The sequence below is a fragment of the Protomyctophum bolini genome (genome assembly GCF_963924005.1).
Source record: "Protomyctophum bolini genome assembly, chromosome: 22".
Taxonomy (NCBI): Eukaryota; Metazoa; Chordata; class Actinopteri; order Myctophiformes; family Myctophidae; genus Protomyctophum; species Protomyctophum bolini.
In genome coordinates this window covers 26,918,772-26,936,492 of record NC_137883.1, presented here as the reverse complement: position 1 = coordinate 26,936,492, position 17,721 = coordinate 26,918,772, and the positions used below count along the sequence as shown (strand labels likewise).

The 17,721-nt window shown below is 43.4% G+C and overlaps 1 protein-coding gene across 6 annotated transcripts in view; it reads left to right on the top strand.

The window, feature by feature from the left end:
• Window positions 1–17,721, top strand: part of cdk5rap2 (CDK5 regulatory subunit associated protein 2) — a 55,990-nt gene that overhangs the window by 12,937 nt on the left and 25,332 nt on the right. For 4 of the 6 annotated variants that reach the window (XM_080756703.1, XM_080756704.1, XM_080756700.1 and 1 more), the window contains exons 10-32: window positions 82–201; window positions 310–429; window positions 1,341–1,433; window positions 1,994–2,266; window positions 3,162–3,332; window positions 3,776–3,886; window positions 3,976–4,113; window positions 4,719–4,898; window positions 5,385–5,579; window positions 6,192–6,362; window positions 6,809–6,926; window positions 7,868–8,007; window positions 8,111–8,227; window positions 8,777–8,920; window positions 9,594–9,706; window positions 10,137–10,276; window positions 11,629–11,769; window positions 12,091–12,200; window positions 12,975–13,118; window positions 13,683–13,760; window positions 14,408–14,583; window positions 14,765–15,434; window positions 15,596–17,072. In XM_080756703.1, coding sequence (XP_080612829.1) covers window positions 82–201; window positions 310–429; window positions 1,341–1,433; window positions 1,994–2,266; window positions 3,162–3,332; window positions 3,776–3,886; window positions 3,976–4,113; window positions 4,719–4,898; window positions 5,385–5,579; window positions 6,192–6,362; window positions 6,809–6,926; window positions 7,868–8,007; window positions 8,111–8,227; window positions 8,777–8,920; window positions 9,594–9,706; window positions 10,137–10,276; window positions 11,629–11,769; window positions 12,091–12,200; window positions 12,975–13,118; window positions 13,683–13,760; window positions 14,408–14,583; window positions 14,765–15,434; window positions 15,596–17,072 — 5,140 coding nt within the window. The remainder of the gene's footprint in view (window positions 1–81; window positions 202–309; window positions 430–1,340; window positions 1,434–1,993; window positions 2,267–3,161; window positions 3,333–3,775; window positions 3,887–3,975; window positions 4,114–4,718; window positions 4,899–5,384; window positions 5,580–6,191; window positions 6,363–6,808; window positions 6,927–7,867; window positions 8,008–8,110; window positions 8,228–8,776; window positions 8,921–9,593; window positions 9,707–10,136; window positions 10,277–11,628; window positions 11,770–12,090; window positions 12,201–12,974; window positions 13,119–13,682; window positions 13,761–14,407; window positions 14,584–14,764; window positions 15,435–15,595; window positions 17,073–17,721) is intronic. The other 2 variants (XM_080756701.1, XM_080756702.1) reach the window with 2 other exon arrangements.

The following is a 17,721-nucleotide window of genomic DNA, read 5'->3' as shown; positions in this document are numbered from 1 at the left end:
TGATTAAACACAGAGTGGCAGGTATTATTGGAAAATGTATCTCTTTCTATGTGATTTGTGTGTTCTGTTTTTCCTGAAAAGCAGAGTGAGATCAGACGGTTGGAGTCCACCAGTAAGATGCTAAATGAAGAGCTCAACACAATAAAAAGCACCAATGAGAATCTGATAAGAACACTAGAGGAGGCACAGAGCCAGAGCAAGGTATTTGGAGGGAAATAGTCTTAATTGAAATTGCTGCCATTGTCTAACTGTAATTTTACAGTTAAATCCTATACATTAATTACATTTAAACCTCTTCTGTGTTATCAGACGCTGTCTGGTAAGTTGGAGGAGAAGGAGAATGATTTCAGTTCAGAGAAGAAAAATGCTCTGAAACGGGATAAGACCATACAAGGGCTCACTCACGTCCTCAAAGAAAAGGAAAAAGAGGTGAGGATATTTTAATAATGGGAATATTAATCAATGTTTGGCCATTAACAGTAGGCTACATAATGTAACCAATTACAGCCACAATTGAATTGTCTGCAAGCTTTACTATGATAATTATGACATGATAATTCATCACTATCTGCCATGACCTCTTGCTGTGTTACATAATTCCATAAGCCTGAAGTCTTATTTAACCAATTAAGACCTGAGACCAGATTCTACAAAATGTCATAACAGTTTTCTGAAAAACCCATATTTCATGTCAAGGACCCAAACATTATTTGTAATTGACCACCGACCCCATCTGAAAATATGTTGTTCCAGGGACCCCCCCAGATGCAAAGATATGAGTTAAAGACGTTCGCTGTAAACTAATATATTCAAAGATTTGCACCCGTTTTCACAATCTTTCAAAAAGAGCAGATCTACAAGCTTGTAGTGCTAAAGTTTACATTATTTTGGCTGTAAGGTGCTTAGGTGACACAGATGCATCCTCAGATCTAATATGGGTTAAATGAGTTGCGTGCACTGCCAGAGTTGTGCACAAAAAATAGCAGATCTACAAGCTCAAAATGTGATGCGCTGTGAGCTTGTAGGAATGCTATTTTCAGATGTGCGTCACGCTGCACAACCAAATATAAATCACTTCAGGCATGAGGCCCCCCTCTCCAATCTGTAAACATCCTTAATTCCTAATGTACTGATGTTAGTTTGCACATACTGTACTTGCACTAATATATTTATGTACAAGTTGATGCTCTTTATTGCACATTTATTATAAATATCTGTTTACTAAATTGTTTAGCAATTATCCACTACTTCCCTTTTTTATATTATTATGAATATCTTGTCAAATCAACGCTGTCGAACCTTGAATCACACTAATCCATGAGTTGTGTGTGGTTCCACAGATTTCAGAGCTGTGTCATGAAATTGAGGACAGGGATGAAGCTCTGACCAAGGCCAGAGAGGCGGCACACAAAGCTCAGCTGCAGAAATACCAGGCCAGTCTATTACCTTTCAACCCTTTCAGGTTCTCCTGTGTCAAGCCATGCATGATGCACACACTAGGGGTGCACGACTATGAAATTATGAACGGTATCCGATCTCCCATTATTTGCAGGGTTATACTGTATCTGCCAATACCCATTTCTGATATTATACAATATCACAATGACAAGGATCACAATGGAAACAAGGCTAGACCCTAGGGGCTTGGCCCAAAGCCTGTTAATAAAGTAGCCTATTCAATCAATCAATCAATCAATATACTCTTTTTCCAAGTGTCTGTTTTCACTACTGAATGAGACGAGTACACAATTTATATGTAGAATTCAGCCATTGATGGCCACATTATTATTGTGTCATCAATATCTGTGAAAATAATCTGGATTATTTTGAGACCGATCTGATACCAACATGGTATTTGTATGGCCGGTATGGCTGATTCCGATACCGCTAACTGATTATATTGTGCATCTCTATGACACAGCGACGTGTCACATTCACAGACACCTTGACAATCTTTTTCATGAAAAATAATATCCAACTATTTTGAGCGCAGGGAGCAGAGGAGCAGCAGACGATGCTGATGGAGAACCAGAGCAGGCTGGCAGAGCTCCAGGGGGAGCACCACAACGCAACGATGTGGGCCCAGAAGCTGCAGCGCTCCCTGGCCAGGAGGGAGCAGGAGCTGGCTGACCTGCAGCAGAAGCTGCAGCGCTCCCTGGCCAGGAGGGAACAGGAGCTGCAGGACCTGCAGCAAGCCAAGGAGCAGCTGGAGTTGGAGCTGGAAGACCTTCAGCAGCTGAAGAAGAAAGGAGACAAAGCACTTAATGTAAGTCCGACGGCATTAAACCCATGTTGACCTGAGATCAGATTCTAAAAATGTCTTCTACATCCTGACAGTTTTCTGAAAAAGCTATGTTTCTATGTCAGCCGTTCTTCGATTTTTCAAAAATAGCAGACCTACAAGCTCGTAGCGTGCCACTCTGTGGCGCGCTATGAGCTTGTAGATCTGCTATTTTTCAATAGCTAAAGCATAACATAATGCTAACCAAAAGGGGTTCTCGCCCAAAATGAGATAATTCCAGTGTACGTGTACTTGGCCAAGGGAGTGCTTTGACAAGTACTTTCAGATACAAAAGAAATAAGACATATTTTCAACAGAACAATTGTCATTAAACAGCTTTAGTTATGTCATGATTAAATGATGGTTACTTAAAATCATACCTGCCAACATTAGGCTGTGATAAAGAGGGAGGTTCTCCCCTCGCCCCATATAACCCCACACTACAGATGAATATAAAAAAATAGAATAAAGGATGTGCAAATCTTTTATATTATACTATATAATATATTATATATTATACTAATAAAGATATATAATCTTTATTAGTGCAATTCATTTGTTTAATTCATAGCTCATAATAAACTATGAAATACAAAAGGTCATCAAAAGTCTACATCTAAAATATACTCTTTTTCTGTTTTCACTGAATGGGACGAGTATACATGCGCGTCGTGCGCGCGCGTGGCAGTGAGAATATGGATGTCTTAGAGGGTTGATTAGAGACCAGGGTGGAGTGACTCAGTGAATCAGGCTGGGTAGTTTGTGCATGAAATCACCTATCGGGCCATGAGAGAGTTAAATATAGGGACATTCCTGTAAGAATTGGGTTGTGTTTTCAGGTATGCTACAATAATATCTACCTACATGTTGTTGTGTCCAGGACATGCAGAACCAGTTGAAGAAGCTGGGTGGGGAGATTGGGGAGGAGAAGAGTTCTCTGGAGCAGCATTACCAGGAACTTCTAGACCAGAACAAGAGAACTCTACAGGCCCAGGAGGTTACCATCCAGCGCCTGACCTCCAGTCTGACTGCAAAGGAACAACAGTTGCAGGTGACATAACATGATAGATCGGTAGATATCGATGTGAAACATGACCTACCATATACCAGAACAATCTTTTTCCTTGCTCATTTTATTAGCCTCAAGTGGCTCAGAGTGGAGGAGAGAGTATCACACGTTAAAATGTTTATGTTCCTAGTATTGTAAACAAGTTGGTACACAAATATCTATTGGTCAATTACTTTTCCAAAGTTAGTGATGTAGACAGTTATACCACCTTACCTCCATACACTTTGTACCGGCAGTTTCAAAAACATAATCGGAAAGGACTCGTTTTATACTCTGTAGCAGTTGAAATAAGTTCCTGAGCTTTTTTGTGGTTTGGCAGATATGTACCAGGTAAACTACATTTTAATATAATTAGTATATTTATAGGGCTTTTAACATTGCGTTTCCCTTCCCTTTTGTTTTTGTATTTATCCGTACATTTTCAGGAGTACATGAACCTGCTCAGAGACGTTGAGCACAGCAAGGTCCCAGGAGGAAATGATGTCGCGCTCTCCAAGCTTCGGGAACGCTTGAAGGAGAAGGAGAAGGCTCTAGAGGCATGTCTGCACCTCACAGCTGTTATCCGTCCCATTGCCTCCCCCAAATGACTTCTCTTTGATGCTGATGTTCCTCTGTTCTCCTACAGCAAGCTCTGGATGACAAGTTTGCTGCCATCGAGGAGAAGGACAACGAGATCCACCAGCTCCAGCTGTGTCTGAGGGAGAAGGAGAGAGACCTGGAGAGACTCAACAATCTGCTCTCTCACAATGAGGAAACCATCAATGTGAGCCGAGACTTTACCAGAATATTTCATAGAGATGAATTATTTGATGTGTATTTGTTTTTTTCAGTACAATTTATTAAGGGGGGCATTAAATATTGTGCAGGGAAATTTCACAATATAAAAACATGACTATCTATTGTCAAGATGAAATACTGTATTGTGATATCCGTGTGTTAGTGTGAAATGCAACATGGCATGGAGTTACCATGAGTGCATCTCCACAGAAACGTCACATTGATATAGCATCAAGATAAACTCCACTGTACAATATCCAAGTGAGTGTTGTGTTGTACATTTAAGATTCCAGCAACTTTGTAATGTTTACATTGCACTCATGCACACAAACAAATCGCACACTAGCAGCAAGTCTGCTGGAATTATTTCCTGTCAATAATCATACTGTATGTAGTAGTGTACATTTCAAAGTACGCAATTGCAAATTTGCAATTTTAACCCAGATTCGTTTACACAGATTTGTTTCCCCTCTTAAAACAACTTTTTACAAAGCCGGTTTTGTCCCAAGTCTGACTTTATGTCACAAGGTCCAACTTCCTACCCATGCGTCTTCTCTGTCTTCAACTTTCTCTGTTTGTCTCTTTCACCAGAGTTTTGACAGTCTGATCAAGGAGAAGGATGTGGAGTTGCAGCACCTTGTCAATACACTGAAGAACCTTCAAAGAGCCAAGCAAGATGTGGAGGAGAACCTGAACCGAGCGCTAAGGGAGAAAGACTCCATCATCAACCAACTACAGCTCTCCTTACAGGGAAAGACCAAGGACATGGAGGTGAAAGAACAATTTAGTTTTGTGTTTTTCAACTATTCAACTAATACATTGCGCCTTTTGCCGCCTTGTGGACCAAACGCACTCCCCGCCGGCATCGCCTTTTGATGCCTATTTTAATTTAAATTGATTACCGTTCACAAATGTGTTCAGCTGTCTATGGGAACACAGTTTTTAGTAATATCTCTGATTCTTCTTTTTGGCTCCAAACAAGCTTGATTTGTGCCTCATTTCTCTAAATGATATGATCTCCGGTTACAAAATGTATGTTTTGGGTGAATTAAATAGCATTCGTGGGACCAGTTAAATAGCGATAATTCACTTCCTGACTCTCGGTTTTCGAGGGAAACTGCTGTCAAACTCAAGGATTGAAAAAAGACTTTGAATAGTAAACTAAAATCAATATTTGCTGTCAAAATCAACACTGCTTTTTAGGTGGAGAATGGCTGATGGCTTGCTTCTTAATCTTCCCTCCTTGTCCATATCCAGGAAATGGCTTCAGCGATGCTGAGCCAGTCACAGACACAGGCCCGTGACCTTGCTGAACAGATGGGTCAAAGGTTAAAGGTGACAGAGGCTATGCTGGCTGAGGCTGTGAAGGTCAGAGAGAGGCTGGTTGCCGATAACGAGAGTGCTGTAGAAGGACTGCTGAAAACCATTGGCAGCAAAGACCAACTCCTCAAGGTAAATTTAACCACGGCAATAGTACTTTAATGTTGACAATTCCTGTCAATGTTTCCTATGAGGACGTTCCTAAAATAAGGATGGCCGGTTGAAAGTCGTTAATAATGTATATTCTTTTGCATCTATATCCTGCTTTACAATGTGCATTACAGTCACCCATTTACACATATTCACACGTCACCAACCTGCTCAACGGGAGCCACAGGAGAGCTGGGGATGCAACCTTCTAGTTCCCAGGAGGCCACTCTCCCTCCTGAGACGCCAGCGTTTATTTACACACAAACTACTAATTATGTAACTAAACTAAACAAAGAAAAAAGAAAATAATATTTTTGGTAAGGTGACTTACTTAGTGACAATAAAAAGGGCTTGTCAGCTCAAACCCACACACAATGCAGTACTTTGTAATGCTACTTACGTTTGTGCACAACACTTTATAATATAAGTTATATACAAAACAAACCTACCAATTCCATTTACTCCCTCTATTTCCCATTCCAAGTGCGTCTTGTTGACGCACCAAAGTCAAAAGAGTGTGGGCACCCGGCCCTGATCTACACACTCAAGTCAGCCTTGTTTTCACTCTCCTTGCGTTGTTCTCGTTTCTCCCAGGAGTCTGCGGAACACTACAACCTCATGCTGTCTGAGCTGAGAAGGCAGCTGTGTGAAACGCAGCAGCGGCTCGCCACCACTGAGAAGCACGGTGCCACTGCAGCCCAGGAGGCTCACCAAGGAGGCGCCGATCTCAGAGCTCAGCTGGCACAGAAAGAGAGCCTCGTCAACGTGAGTTCACTGGGGACTGAGTGCTGCCTTCTGGCTGAGCGACCTGCCCGCTCAGCTGGAAGACAGCGCACAGCGTGGGGAGCATGACAAAACGCTACCACAAACCACAGATGTAGCACATCGCAATTAATCCTTCGTTTAATGTTGACTTTGAATCACTTGGATGCCTTCTTAACCAATTAAAGCCTACAGTTTATGCTTCGTTGCCCCCGGAGTCCCCCAGGAGTTTGGGTGTATTTCACTTTCATCATTTTATAAGAAGTGCATGGTAGTCGGATCGGGCTGAACCCTTTGCCCAAATCACGTCATATGTCGACTTGGATATGTACGTAGCTGACCTCATAGACGGGCCACATGAGGTCTGAGATCCACGTGGAGCCACGTCAGTATTACACGCTTGTCGTCTTGTTGTTCTTGACACTTCTTTCTTCATTGCTATTGTGCAGAAGCTGCTTGCTCATGGCCAGGGACAGGACAGACGCCAGCACAGTGAGGAGATGAGTCAAGTCCTGGAGCTCCGTCACACTATTCAGATCCTACAGGAAAGGCTGGTAGAAAGTGGAGGTAAGACACCTGAGCCTAGTACCTTCTAAGTGGAGGTTGATTGTATTAACTTTGTTTATTTTCAACCAAGGTTCATGTTTTAGGTTGTTATTAGAGAAAGCAAAGGGTGAATGTTATTTTTTTCCCCATTTGCTGCTTTCTTTTGTTTTAACGATTTTAGCTATTTTTTTACAGGGGGGGTGGGGGCATTGGAATAAGTAGCTATATGTATTTCTTTTAACATAATTTTACGGTGATTTCTTTATTGCGAACACAGTGAGCACTTACTATGAGACCTAGCAGATCATGTCTGTCTGTCTGTCTGTCTGTCTGTCTGTCTGTCTGTCTGTCCCGCTTTTGTGCCCATATATGGAGCTGAGTGATTTGTGTCACCATGACTCAGCCATAACCATATAAGGAGTCCCCAAAGCAGCTATACGTCCAAAACCCAAATATGTACGTTCGCTTCCTGCGTTTGCGCGTCTTACTGGTTAGTACTATTTACTATAGTCCTACTAGACCCCAGTAAATTTCATCAGGCCACCACCGATTGCGGGGTCTATTGAATGTGAAGGAGGAGGTGACAAACTGATGATTGAGCCTAGGACACACATAAAACAACTACTGTGGCCAGATGTCATTTCCTGGGGTCTAGTAGGACTATAGTAAATTTCTGACAATAAAGAAATCACCCTACATTTAAAAAAAAATACATAGGCCTATTTAGACACTTTTTTTTAGAAAGATATGCTAAAATGAATGAAGGCAGCAAATGAAAAAAATAATTTAATAACCTAAAACATGAACCTTGTTAGAAAAACAAAACATTTTGTTTTACCTTGTGACCTATTTTATTTTATACTGCGATGTACAATGCCATGCCAAAAATAGTAGACACTGACACCAGGTTGAAAGTTTGTGAATTTACTTTCTTAATTCTTCTTCTTTTGTGGATTCCGAAGCTGATCTGTCCAGAAGGAATAATGAAGATAACATGGAGAACATTCCACTCAATACGAACACCATTGTCATCCTGAAAAAAGAGCTCATGCAGAAAACGGAAGCACTGAACAAATTGTTAAAGAGGGAAAATGAACTGAAGGTCAGTAACAAACCATTTACTTCTCATCTACATAATTCATTTTTACTTGGTGCTGTTCATTCTGTTATAATCTTGCTACCTGATATCTTTTTTTAATATGCAGATTTTGCTGGCAAAGCTTCAGTCGAGGTTAACTGAACTGGAGGGAACCAACAAAGGTCAGGCTGCTAACTTGGAGTCCTTGACCTCCACACTGGAAACCAAGGATGAGATAATCAGTGTAAGAAAACACTCATTCACAGAGACGTCAGTGTGTGTCAGTCACACACACACACACACACACACACACACACACACACACACACACACACATTGAGACAGGGCTGCACCTATTGATTATCTTCTTAGTGATCTTCAATTGTGATTATCCACTTAAGCCCTATTTTATGTCATCTTACACCAGTGTTACACAAGAATAAGGGACATTGCCGATCAACAAGGTCACAATGCGACGTGTTGTGAACTTGTACAGTAGATCATAATGTTTTATAATCGATTTAGTTTATTTTGCAATTTCACTAGAGGATAAGTCCCTTGAGTTGTCCTCAAGGCATAACATACAACAAGAAACAATACAATATCACAGAACAAACAAATAAGGACATACACAAAGGTTCTCCCCCCATCTCAAACCCACCACAAATTAACTGTTGCACCCCTACATTTAGACACTGTCTGCTTAGGACAAGGAGTGCTTCTGCTCACTACATTTGACATGGTTGACCTGCTGTAGCTGTCTTTTGAAAGGACTTCTTCTGTCTCCTGGTAGGACCTCCATCAACGTCTTGGCCAGAGAGGAGACAGTCACGCCAGCCAAACACACGACCAGGCCTGCAGGGCTGGGATAGATAGATCACTACCTGGTCTACCTGAGAGAGAGAGAACCATCATAGGTGGAGATAGCCAACAAGAGGTACATAAAAACCTGAATGTTGTTGTTTCTTTACAGAAGGCAGTTATTAAAATTCTGTATTTGTACAATTCACAGAAAACTAAAATGATGATTACATTCTATACGATAACCAAAATCAAACTGAATCCAGGGAACAGTAATTACTCTGCACTACTACTAATAAGGAGAAATCCAATGAAATGTCTAGACAGTAAAAATGCTGGCCTTGGTAATTCTGACTCCCCATGCTGGCATTGATAATTCTGTCTCCCCATGCTGGCCTTGATAATTCTGTCTCCCCATGCTGGCCTTGATAATTCTGTCTCCCCATGCTGGCCTTGATAATTCTGTCTCCACATGCTGGCCTTGATAATTCTGTCTCCCCATGCTGGCCTTGATAATTCTGTCTCCCCATGCTGGCCTTGATAATTCTGTCTCCCCATGCTGGCCTTGATAATTCTGTCTCCCCATGCTGGCCTTGATAATTCTGTCTCCCCATGCTGGCCTTGATAATTCTGACTCCCCATGCTGGCATTGATAATTCTGACTCCCCATGCTGGCCTTGATAATTCTGACTCCCCATGCTGGCCTTGATAATTCTGTCTCCCCATGCTGGCCTTGATAATTCTGTCTCCCCATGCTGGCCTTGATAATTCTGACTCCCCATGCTGGCCTTGATAATTCTGTCTCCCAGGCGCTACCAAACGTGACCTCCCTGCAGGAAGAGCATGAGGCCCTGAACAGAGCCCTGAGGGCCGAGCAGCAGCTCTACTCCAGCCTAGTCAGAACCGTCAAGGAACAAGACAGGTATGGCTGCTAGAAACTTGTCTAAGTGGAAACTGAGCTACATTTTCCTAACCATCTGTCCACTGTACCAAGACATCAGAGACACATACTTCCCACAGATTGCAATTACCCACAGAGATTTTGAAAACACGACTAATGATTAAAAAAAACAACTAAACTCTCATATCTGCATGGCAAAGTACAACAATGTGCAAACACAGCAGCAAGATTTTCTGCTGTGATAAGAGAAGGATATCAAATGGTACACAACCCACCCTAAAGACTAATCATTGTGTGTATTCCTGCACTGCGATCTGCATCGCGTATTATTGGTACATAGAAATTGATTTATTGGAGATTCTGACTTTCAATTGTAAAGCCCATTGAATTGACTTGGTGTGTGTGTGTGTGTGTGTGTGTGTGTGTGTGTGTGCACACGTGCGCACTGCAGTGCCCAGCGTCTCCATGCCTTGCAGCTGGAGCTGACAGCGGTTCAGCTTCTCAGGCAGCAGTTGGAGGACGGCATCAAAACCAACGAGGAGCTGAGAGACGACTTGGAGAGAGAGATCCAAAGAGCTCAGCTCAGAGAAGGTACAGTAGACACATGTGCTGCTGATGGGGACTGGCATTTAAAACGACCTGTAAATCAAGTTACGTTTGACCAAATCTAAATGGAAACTAAGCTATGATGACTAAAACTATTCAAGAGACTATGACTAAGACTAAAATCTAAATTTGCTGTCAAAATCAACACTGGTTCATCGTACTTGTCTTCTCACCTGTTGCTTTCTACATCATCCAATCACCTGCATGGATTAATCCATGATAAGGGATTATCATGGATTGTTTTCACTGTGAAAGGAAAATAAGAGATAAAAAGGTGTGGATTAAAAAATATAGCTTTCCCCCCCCAAATAATATTAATTATTATATTGACACACTACACAGTCATTTGTAAGTATTTTTTCAGTGTGGCAAAGTTACAGAATTACACGCTTGTTTACTTCTGTAATCCATACGGCCGCCATTATGTGTTTTTGTTTGGTGATGTCGATAAATCAGGCTGTATGCCAAACCACTTCAGTTGTGAGCCTGTACGTGTGTTCATGCACAACAGTTTGTACTATGAAATAAATCCGCTCTACCTCAGCCCACGTCTAATGTTAACCACGTGTACAATATAAATAGGTCATCTGTAACTAACTGTCTGTGACTGTGACTCGCATAACATTTACTGACATTCCTGCTCATATGACAAGAGGGTACATACATGTAGCTAGTTATAAAGAGCGAGCTCTCCATTTGAACCCACCGTCTCACTTCATCTAGATTCTAGATGACCATGTCGTGCTGGACTATTCTTAATCGGTTTTCTAAACATGTCTGATCCCATTCCTCAGACTCAAATCTTGATTCTATAATTACATATCCATATTCCATTGACTGGACCACCACAAACCACTGTACTGTATGTGGGACATCTTTGTTTTCCGTACCTCTATCGGCAGGGCTAGAAACAATGGCCTATATACTATGCACACAGAATAACTCTTCCTAGTACTCCCGGGCCGCTTCTCAACTTCCTTCATAGGTGTTAACGATGATACTAATTAAGGTTCTGTTCCATTTAATGTGCAGTGGTTCTCAAACTTTTTAATTTCAAGGAGCCCTATAACTCTGAGAGTTACTCACCCGTACGGGGCCATTTGGAACCCACTCAAGGACACTTTGAGGCCCATTGTGCATGTTGGCTCCACAGTGAGCCAACATGCACAATAGCAGCACCCCTGACTCTGTTTGACCAGAATGGAACAGAGCCTTCGTTAGTATCATCGGTGATACCTGTGAAGGAAGTATAGGGAAGGGGCCCAAGTTCTTTCCAAAATGGCGTGTGTGCATGTAGCCCATTGGCGCACATTGGTGACATTGCATATTTTGTTCAGGTGTGGCCGTGGTGGATCCCAGAGAGCTGGAGAGCATGAGGCATCAGCTGGAAGACGCTCAGCGATGGAACACTTCTCTACAGTCCCGTCTGGGAGCTATCCAGAACCAAGGAGGGGGAGTAGGAGGAGCTAATGACACTGGTACTAACACTGAATATTAATCCTCAGGTAGAAAATCTTACGTGGTTAAACAGTCTTGAGCCATGTGGCCCAAATGTCCATAGTGTTAGTGTGAGTGTGAGGCAGCTTGATGTACAGTTGTACACACAACGCTAGTATGTCACAGGAACTTAAACAAACCTGGATGGCATTGCGTACCATTTTCATAGTTTGGTATGACTCGCCCGGGGATTGAACCCTGGTTAGGTGCCTCAGTTCTCTCAAATTATTTAGGATGCCATGCATTTTAAATATCTCAGGCATATTGTTTTAGTCTGTGACCAGTTCTTCTATGTCTCTTAGGTGACATTTGGAGCTTCATAGCAGACCAGACGTCCTACATGAGCATTTGTGTGGGCGAGGGACTGGATGGTGGCTTGTCTGAGCTCTCTGCACAGGAGCTCCGACAGAAGGTGAGCTCTTACATTTTAACCACCTGGCATCCCATCATCATTATAGGTGAAAAACTAAATACATTTACAATTTAAACCCTATATACTTTATTGACTATACCAAGGCTATACTTGGTCCTGTCCTTTTGTACCCCTACACAAAACCTCTTCACTGAAAATAGCCGAACTACATGGTCACAATGCGCGCTTGTAGACCTCTGTCCATTATATTCACCTCAGAATAGTGATGCTAGGGAGCTCTACAAACTCCTACTACGCAATGGGTTGTGAGCTTGTAGATTGCCTACTTTCACTGTTGTATGACAAAGTATATGGGCCTTAAGGGTTTAATACGGTAATGCTACTGTATCTGTCTTTAACTCCACGCCGTTTCTCCACGTCGATGACGCCAGCGGAAATGAAAAATCCACTGTCTTCTGCTGTCTGTGGGAACGCAGTTTTTAGAATGGTAATTTCTCTCATTCTTCTTTTTGGGTCAAAAGAAGCTTGATTTGCGGCTCATTTCTCTAAACGATATGATCCTTGGTTACAAAAAGTATGTTTCGAGTGGATTAAATGACAATCGCGGGACATGTTACACAGCGGATTTTCACTTCCTGATTCTTGGTTTCTGAGTGAAACGGCTTTCAGAATTAGATGCCTATTAAATGACTGGATGGCGCCCTGAGCCACCACCAGAGGGTGCTGTTGGCGGTAAATTAGTTAATATTTAGTGACAATGAGGATGGTTGTGAATACATGTATTAAATGTAGTTATTCTATGCCCTACTGTAGATTCTGGAGCTACAGGAGTATATTAGCAAACTGCAGGCGCTGAATATGGATCTGCAAAGAAGGCCATCGCCGTCCGAGAGGTCAACTAATGACCCATTCAGCAGAGACGACCCAAACCTGGTCCACACAAGTCCTGGGATACAGGTTAGAGCCCACACAATCTGCCCTCAGTAGAATGTGGAACTTAACATTCCTCTTTCAAATCTTTATTTATATAGCAACTCTGTATTGTTTTTTTCTGTCTCTATATGCATTTTCTGTCTCTATATGCATTAAATAGAATACATACTTGAAACCTTAATAGTTGTCTGGGTCACATCCTGCTCCTGTCTGGATCATATCCTGTTCTACTTCCTTCTTTCTAACCTCTTAAGCCTTTGACCTTCACCTATGCGTGTATTAGAGTGTCTTGTCTCCTTCTAATGCCTATCTTATCCATTATACTATACATGTCCTGTTTCTAACCAATGCCTTGTTTGTATGTAGCAGATGTTCTCTTTTCTCCGCCTCTCCTAACAACTCCCTGTTTTCCTTTCTCTTTGTCCCATGAAATTGTGTTTCTTTTCCCCATCATGCCACATTAGACACATCACACCATTCTGATGTCGCCGTGCATCTGTGCATCTGTTATGGATTCTGTTGCGTCATTGACTTTTCTTTTACAAAGCCATGTGTGTCACCCTCACCTCCCATCCCATTACTCTCTAGCAGCTAGAGAGGAGGAACCAAAGGCTGTACCATTCTGGGAGGGACAAACAGAGCCAGACAGATATCGCACTGGAACAGGTATGAAATGGACCAGTGTTTCCCAAAACAACGGGTGAGGACCCATTAGTGCAGTGGTTTTCAACCAGTGGTCCAGGGACCACCTGTGATCCCATTTTGACCTGAGATCAGATTTAAAAAAAAATCTTCTACATCCTGACAGTTTTCTGAAAAAGCTATGTTTCTATGTCAGTGGTTCTTCGGTTTTTCAAAAATAGCAGACCTACAAGCTCGTAGCTATGAGCTTGTAGATCTGCTATTTTTCAATAGCTGAAGCATAACATAATGCTAACACCAAAAGGGGTTCCCGCCCAAAATGGGTTAAGGGGGTTCCAGGTGGTCCCCAGCTAAATGATGGAGAGTTGGTAAACAAATGGACCCCTAGAGATTTTTAACTCTTGAGAGTGTAAAATGAAATCATTTTACGCTTTCAAGAGTTACATTATTGTTAAACATCTGCATTACTTAATTTACAAGAAGTCTACACAATTGCAGAATAATTGTTTTATTGATCGTTTGCCAAAAAAATATTAAAAGTTCAAAGTCTGCGAGGCTAAATCTAATCAAATGGTGGTCCGTGGTTCAAATGTTCAAATACATTATGGGCCTTGATACAAAAAGGGTTGAAAACCACTGGTTTAGTGGATGGTAACATGTTTCCTTTTTAGGTGGGGTCTGCAAAACATATTGTTGATGCAGATTGTGACCAGAATGCAGAGCAAGGCAACCATCACAATGACACCGTGGACGGTTCCAGGAGAGACGTTGAGGAGGAGAACAGAGAGAGAACATTGTTTAGATCTGTTCTGGCCGACTGTGGAGTGACATCGGCCTCCGGCTTTAGGTATGCTGGAGAAATATGTCTCTGTTTGTATTAGAACAGTTATTTACAGATACCATTTTGATATATATTCTTGTAAGACGAGCATTACGTTGCAAGGTCGCAAATCACCTGAACGTGCAACATATATATATTGACTGAATGTTGGCTATTTTTCCCTTTAACTGACTGAACTGTCCTGCAGGGAGGAGCTGCTCCGACTGAAGTCAGAGAATGTGGAGCTGAGAGGTCTCCTGAAGGAAGGACAATCTCAAGAATATAAAGAGAAAGAGAGCGCTGACGGCTCGGGGACGTCGGGGGACATCGGTGACGTCCACGGCTCGGGGACATCAGGGGACATCCAGGGCTCAGGGACATCCGGTGACGTCCACTGCTCAGGGACATTAGGTGACATCCAGGGCTCAGGGACGTCAGGGGACATCCAGGGCTCAGGGACGTCAGGGGACATCCAGGGTTCAGGGACATCCGGTGACGTCCACTGCTCAGGGACATTAGGTGACATCCAGGGCTCAGGGACGTCAGAGGACATCCAGGGTTCAGGGATGTCAGGGGACATCCAGGGCTCAGGGACGTCAGGGGACATCCAGGGCTCAGGGACATCAGGGGACATCCAGGGCTCAGGGACATCAGGGGACATCTGCGACGTCCACGGTGACCTGAAGAAGACGGTGGATAGGCTCCGGGCGGAGGCAAAAGGTCACCGAAAGGTCATCAAGTTCTTAAAGGAGCAGCTGGAGAGGAACTCTGGTGAAGTGCCAGACTTTCATGTCACCAGCGTCAACAAGGAGCTGGAGAGTCGACAAACTAAAAGCCAGTTACACATCGAGCATCCACAGCACGTTACAAGGCATGGGGTAAGTTGGTATTCACTACATTTAAGTAAGAGATAATGCACTGTCAGAAAGCTTACTTACAAGGTCTCTATCATTGCCAAAGATATTACGGTAAATGTTATTTTAGAAAAGTCTCGCCCTGGTATAACAAAATGTAATATCGACTCGTTTGCCTTTCGTAGGCTGGTGTCAGATCTCGCTTGCCAGTCCTTGTGAAACACAGAACGGAGGACAGCGGTAGCAGAGTGTCTGCAAAGCAGCAGTCGAGACAGGGCTCAGACCTTTTGAATCCTGACCCACTTCATCACATCCATCTGGATCATCTCTGTGGGACCGGGCAGAACCGGAATGACGCAGGCCGTCTCATCACTTCCCCTGGTGCTGATCTCAGAACCAGCAGTCCAGCACTGTCTGACGCCAGCTCAGAATGCACACAGACTCAGACCCAGACAGATTCACGTCTCCAGCTGGCTCTTCTTCACCAGGAGTGCCAGGAGAAGGAGGCTCTGATAAACAGGCTAGAGGAGCAGCTGGGCGAGTTTGAGGACCTCCATGCGCAGCTCCAGGAGAAGGACCAGCTCAACCATCGGTACCAGTCGGCCTTAGAGGCTGCAGACTCCAAGATTCAATATCTGACCGCCTGCACCCTGGACAGCCAGGGTGGACTCGGGTCAGACTCTGGTTCAGGTACAGCTTCTGGCATTGTTGTCTCAGATGCTGCTCTCCAGAGGCAATGCATGGAACTCCAGCAGGACTTACAGGAGAAGGAGACACTCAACAGCCAGCTGATTGAGTGTTTGAACATGGCAGAAAAAGCCATCTCTTCACTCGGTGCGTCTACGTATTCTTCCGACAGCCCAGAAAACAACGCAGACACCCATGAGCTGTGTTTGAGGTTAGAAACTGCTCTCCGACAGGTCAGTACCTCTCTGGAGGGGAGCAGCCCAGAGGCCGGACCGGCAGATCCTCTGGGGCGTCACAATGAACTGCAGCGACAGGCAGATTCCCTGCAGGAGGCGCTCTGGGAGCAGAATAGACTCAATGCTGAGCTGCAGGAGAGACTACTGAGAGGTGCAGAGGCCACTGCCACACAGCATGGCTCCATCAATACTGGAGTTGGAAAAGAGGAGTCAGAGGGACTAAATGGGAAAGTGGGAAGCCCTATAAATATCAGTTTAATTCAGAAGGAGTCTCTGTCCGACTGTCTCAATGCGGCAGAATGCGCTGTGGCCTCTCTGACGGCATATTGCACTAATCATACTGCCACCGCCCAGACCGGCTCTGAGCTGAGGCAACATCTAGACAGGCTCCAGAGAGCCCTAGAGGAGAGGGAAGGTCTAGTAAGGGACACCCAGCTTCATCAAAACCTCTGCCTCCTCCACAAGGCCTTCGCCGATCACTCCCAGAGGATCTCTGAACTTCAGACGTCCTTAGAAGAGCTGTTGGACCACCGAGAGGAGATTGTGGCTCAACGGACAGTGCAGCAGGCCAAGGAAATTCCACAGAATAATGTTCAGGCTCAGTTGGAGACTCTCCAGAAGGCCCTGAAGGAGAAGAAACGAGCCTGTAAGAGCCTGGAGGAGAAACTAGCCGCAGCGCAGTCCATTATCACATTGCACAACTCAGCCCGGAAACTTTCTAATGAAACTGCACAAAAAGGTAAGGAAATGGCTCAGAGAATGGTGTTTGTATACCTTACTGTACATGTGGATATTGCATGCTACAGTAGGACGGTTGTCATTCTTGAGTGGCGCTCCAATGTCTGGCTTTCAGAAATTACGCCATGTGGCAGTCAAGTCTATGGACTTTTAATGTTTTCTTTAAGCATGTTTTTGCATGTTAGTTAGAGTGTTAAGCATGTTTGCTTTAAGCATACATGATCATCATGATAAAATCACTAAGTGTGATTTATTCTTAATTTATTTTTTAAAGTAACTGTTATGTGTATTTAGGTACTGCAATAACGTCAAGGCAGACGTGTGTGCAGTCTTCAATTTGACTGAATACTTAAAGCATAGACATTGTGCTAGCATCATCTTGGAAAAGCACATACGGCATATAAGATTATGTCTGCCTAACCTTTTAGCCACCGTTTAGTTTTGGTTGGATAGGATTGTTGACAGTGAGACCATGAATGCGCCGGAATCTTTTCAAAAATAATGGCGCTATAGTGCCAAGCAGATGAGGCAGATTTTACTCTGAAAACGCCTTCCATTACACCTCAAAACCAGGAGACATAATCTTCTTTTGTTACTGCCTTGCGCTGTCACAACTGATCTCTCTTTAGAAGCGCTTATATTCCAAACGA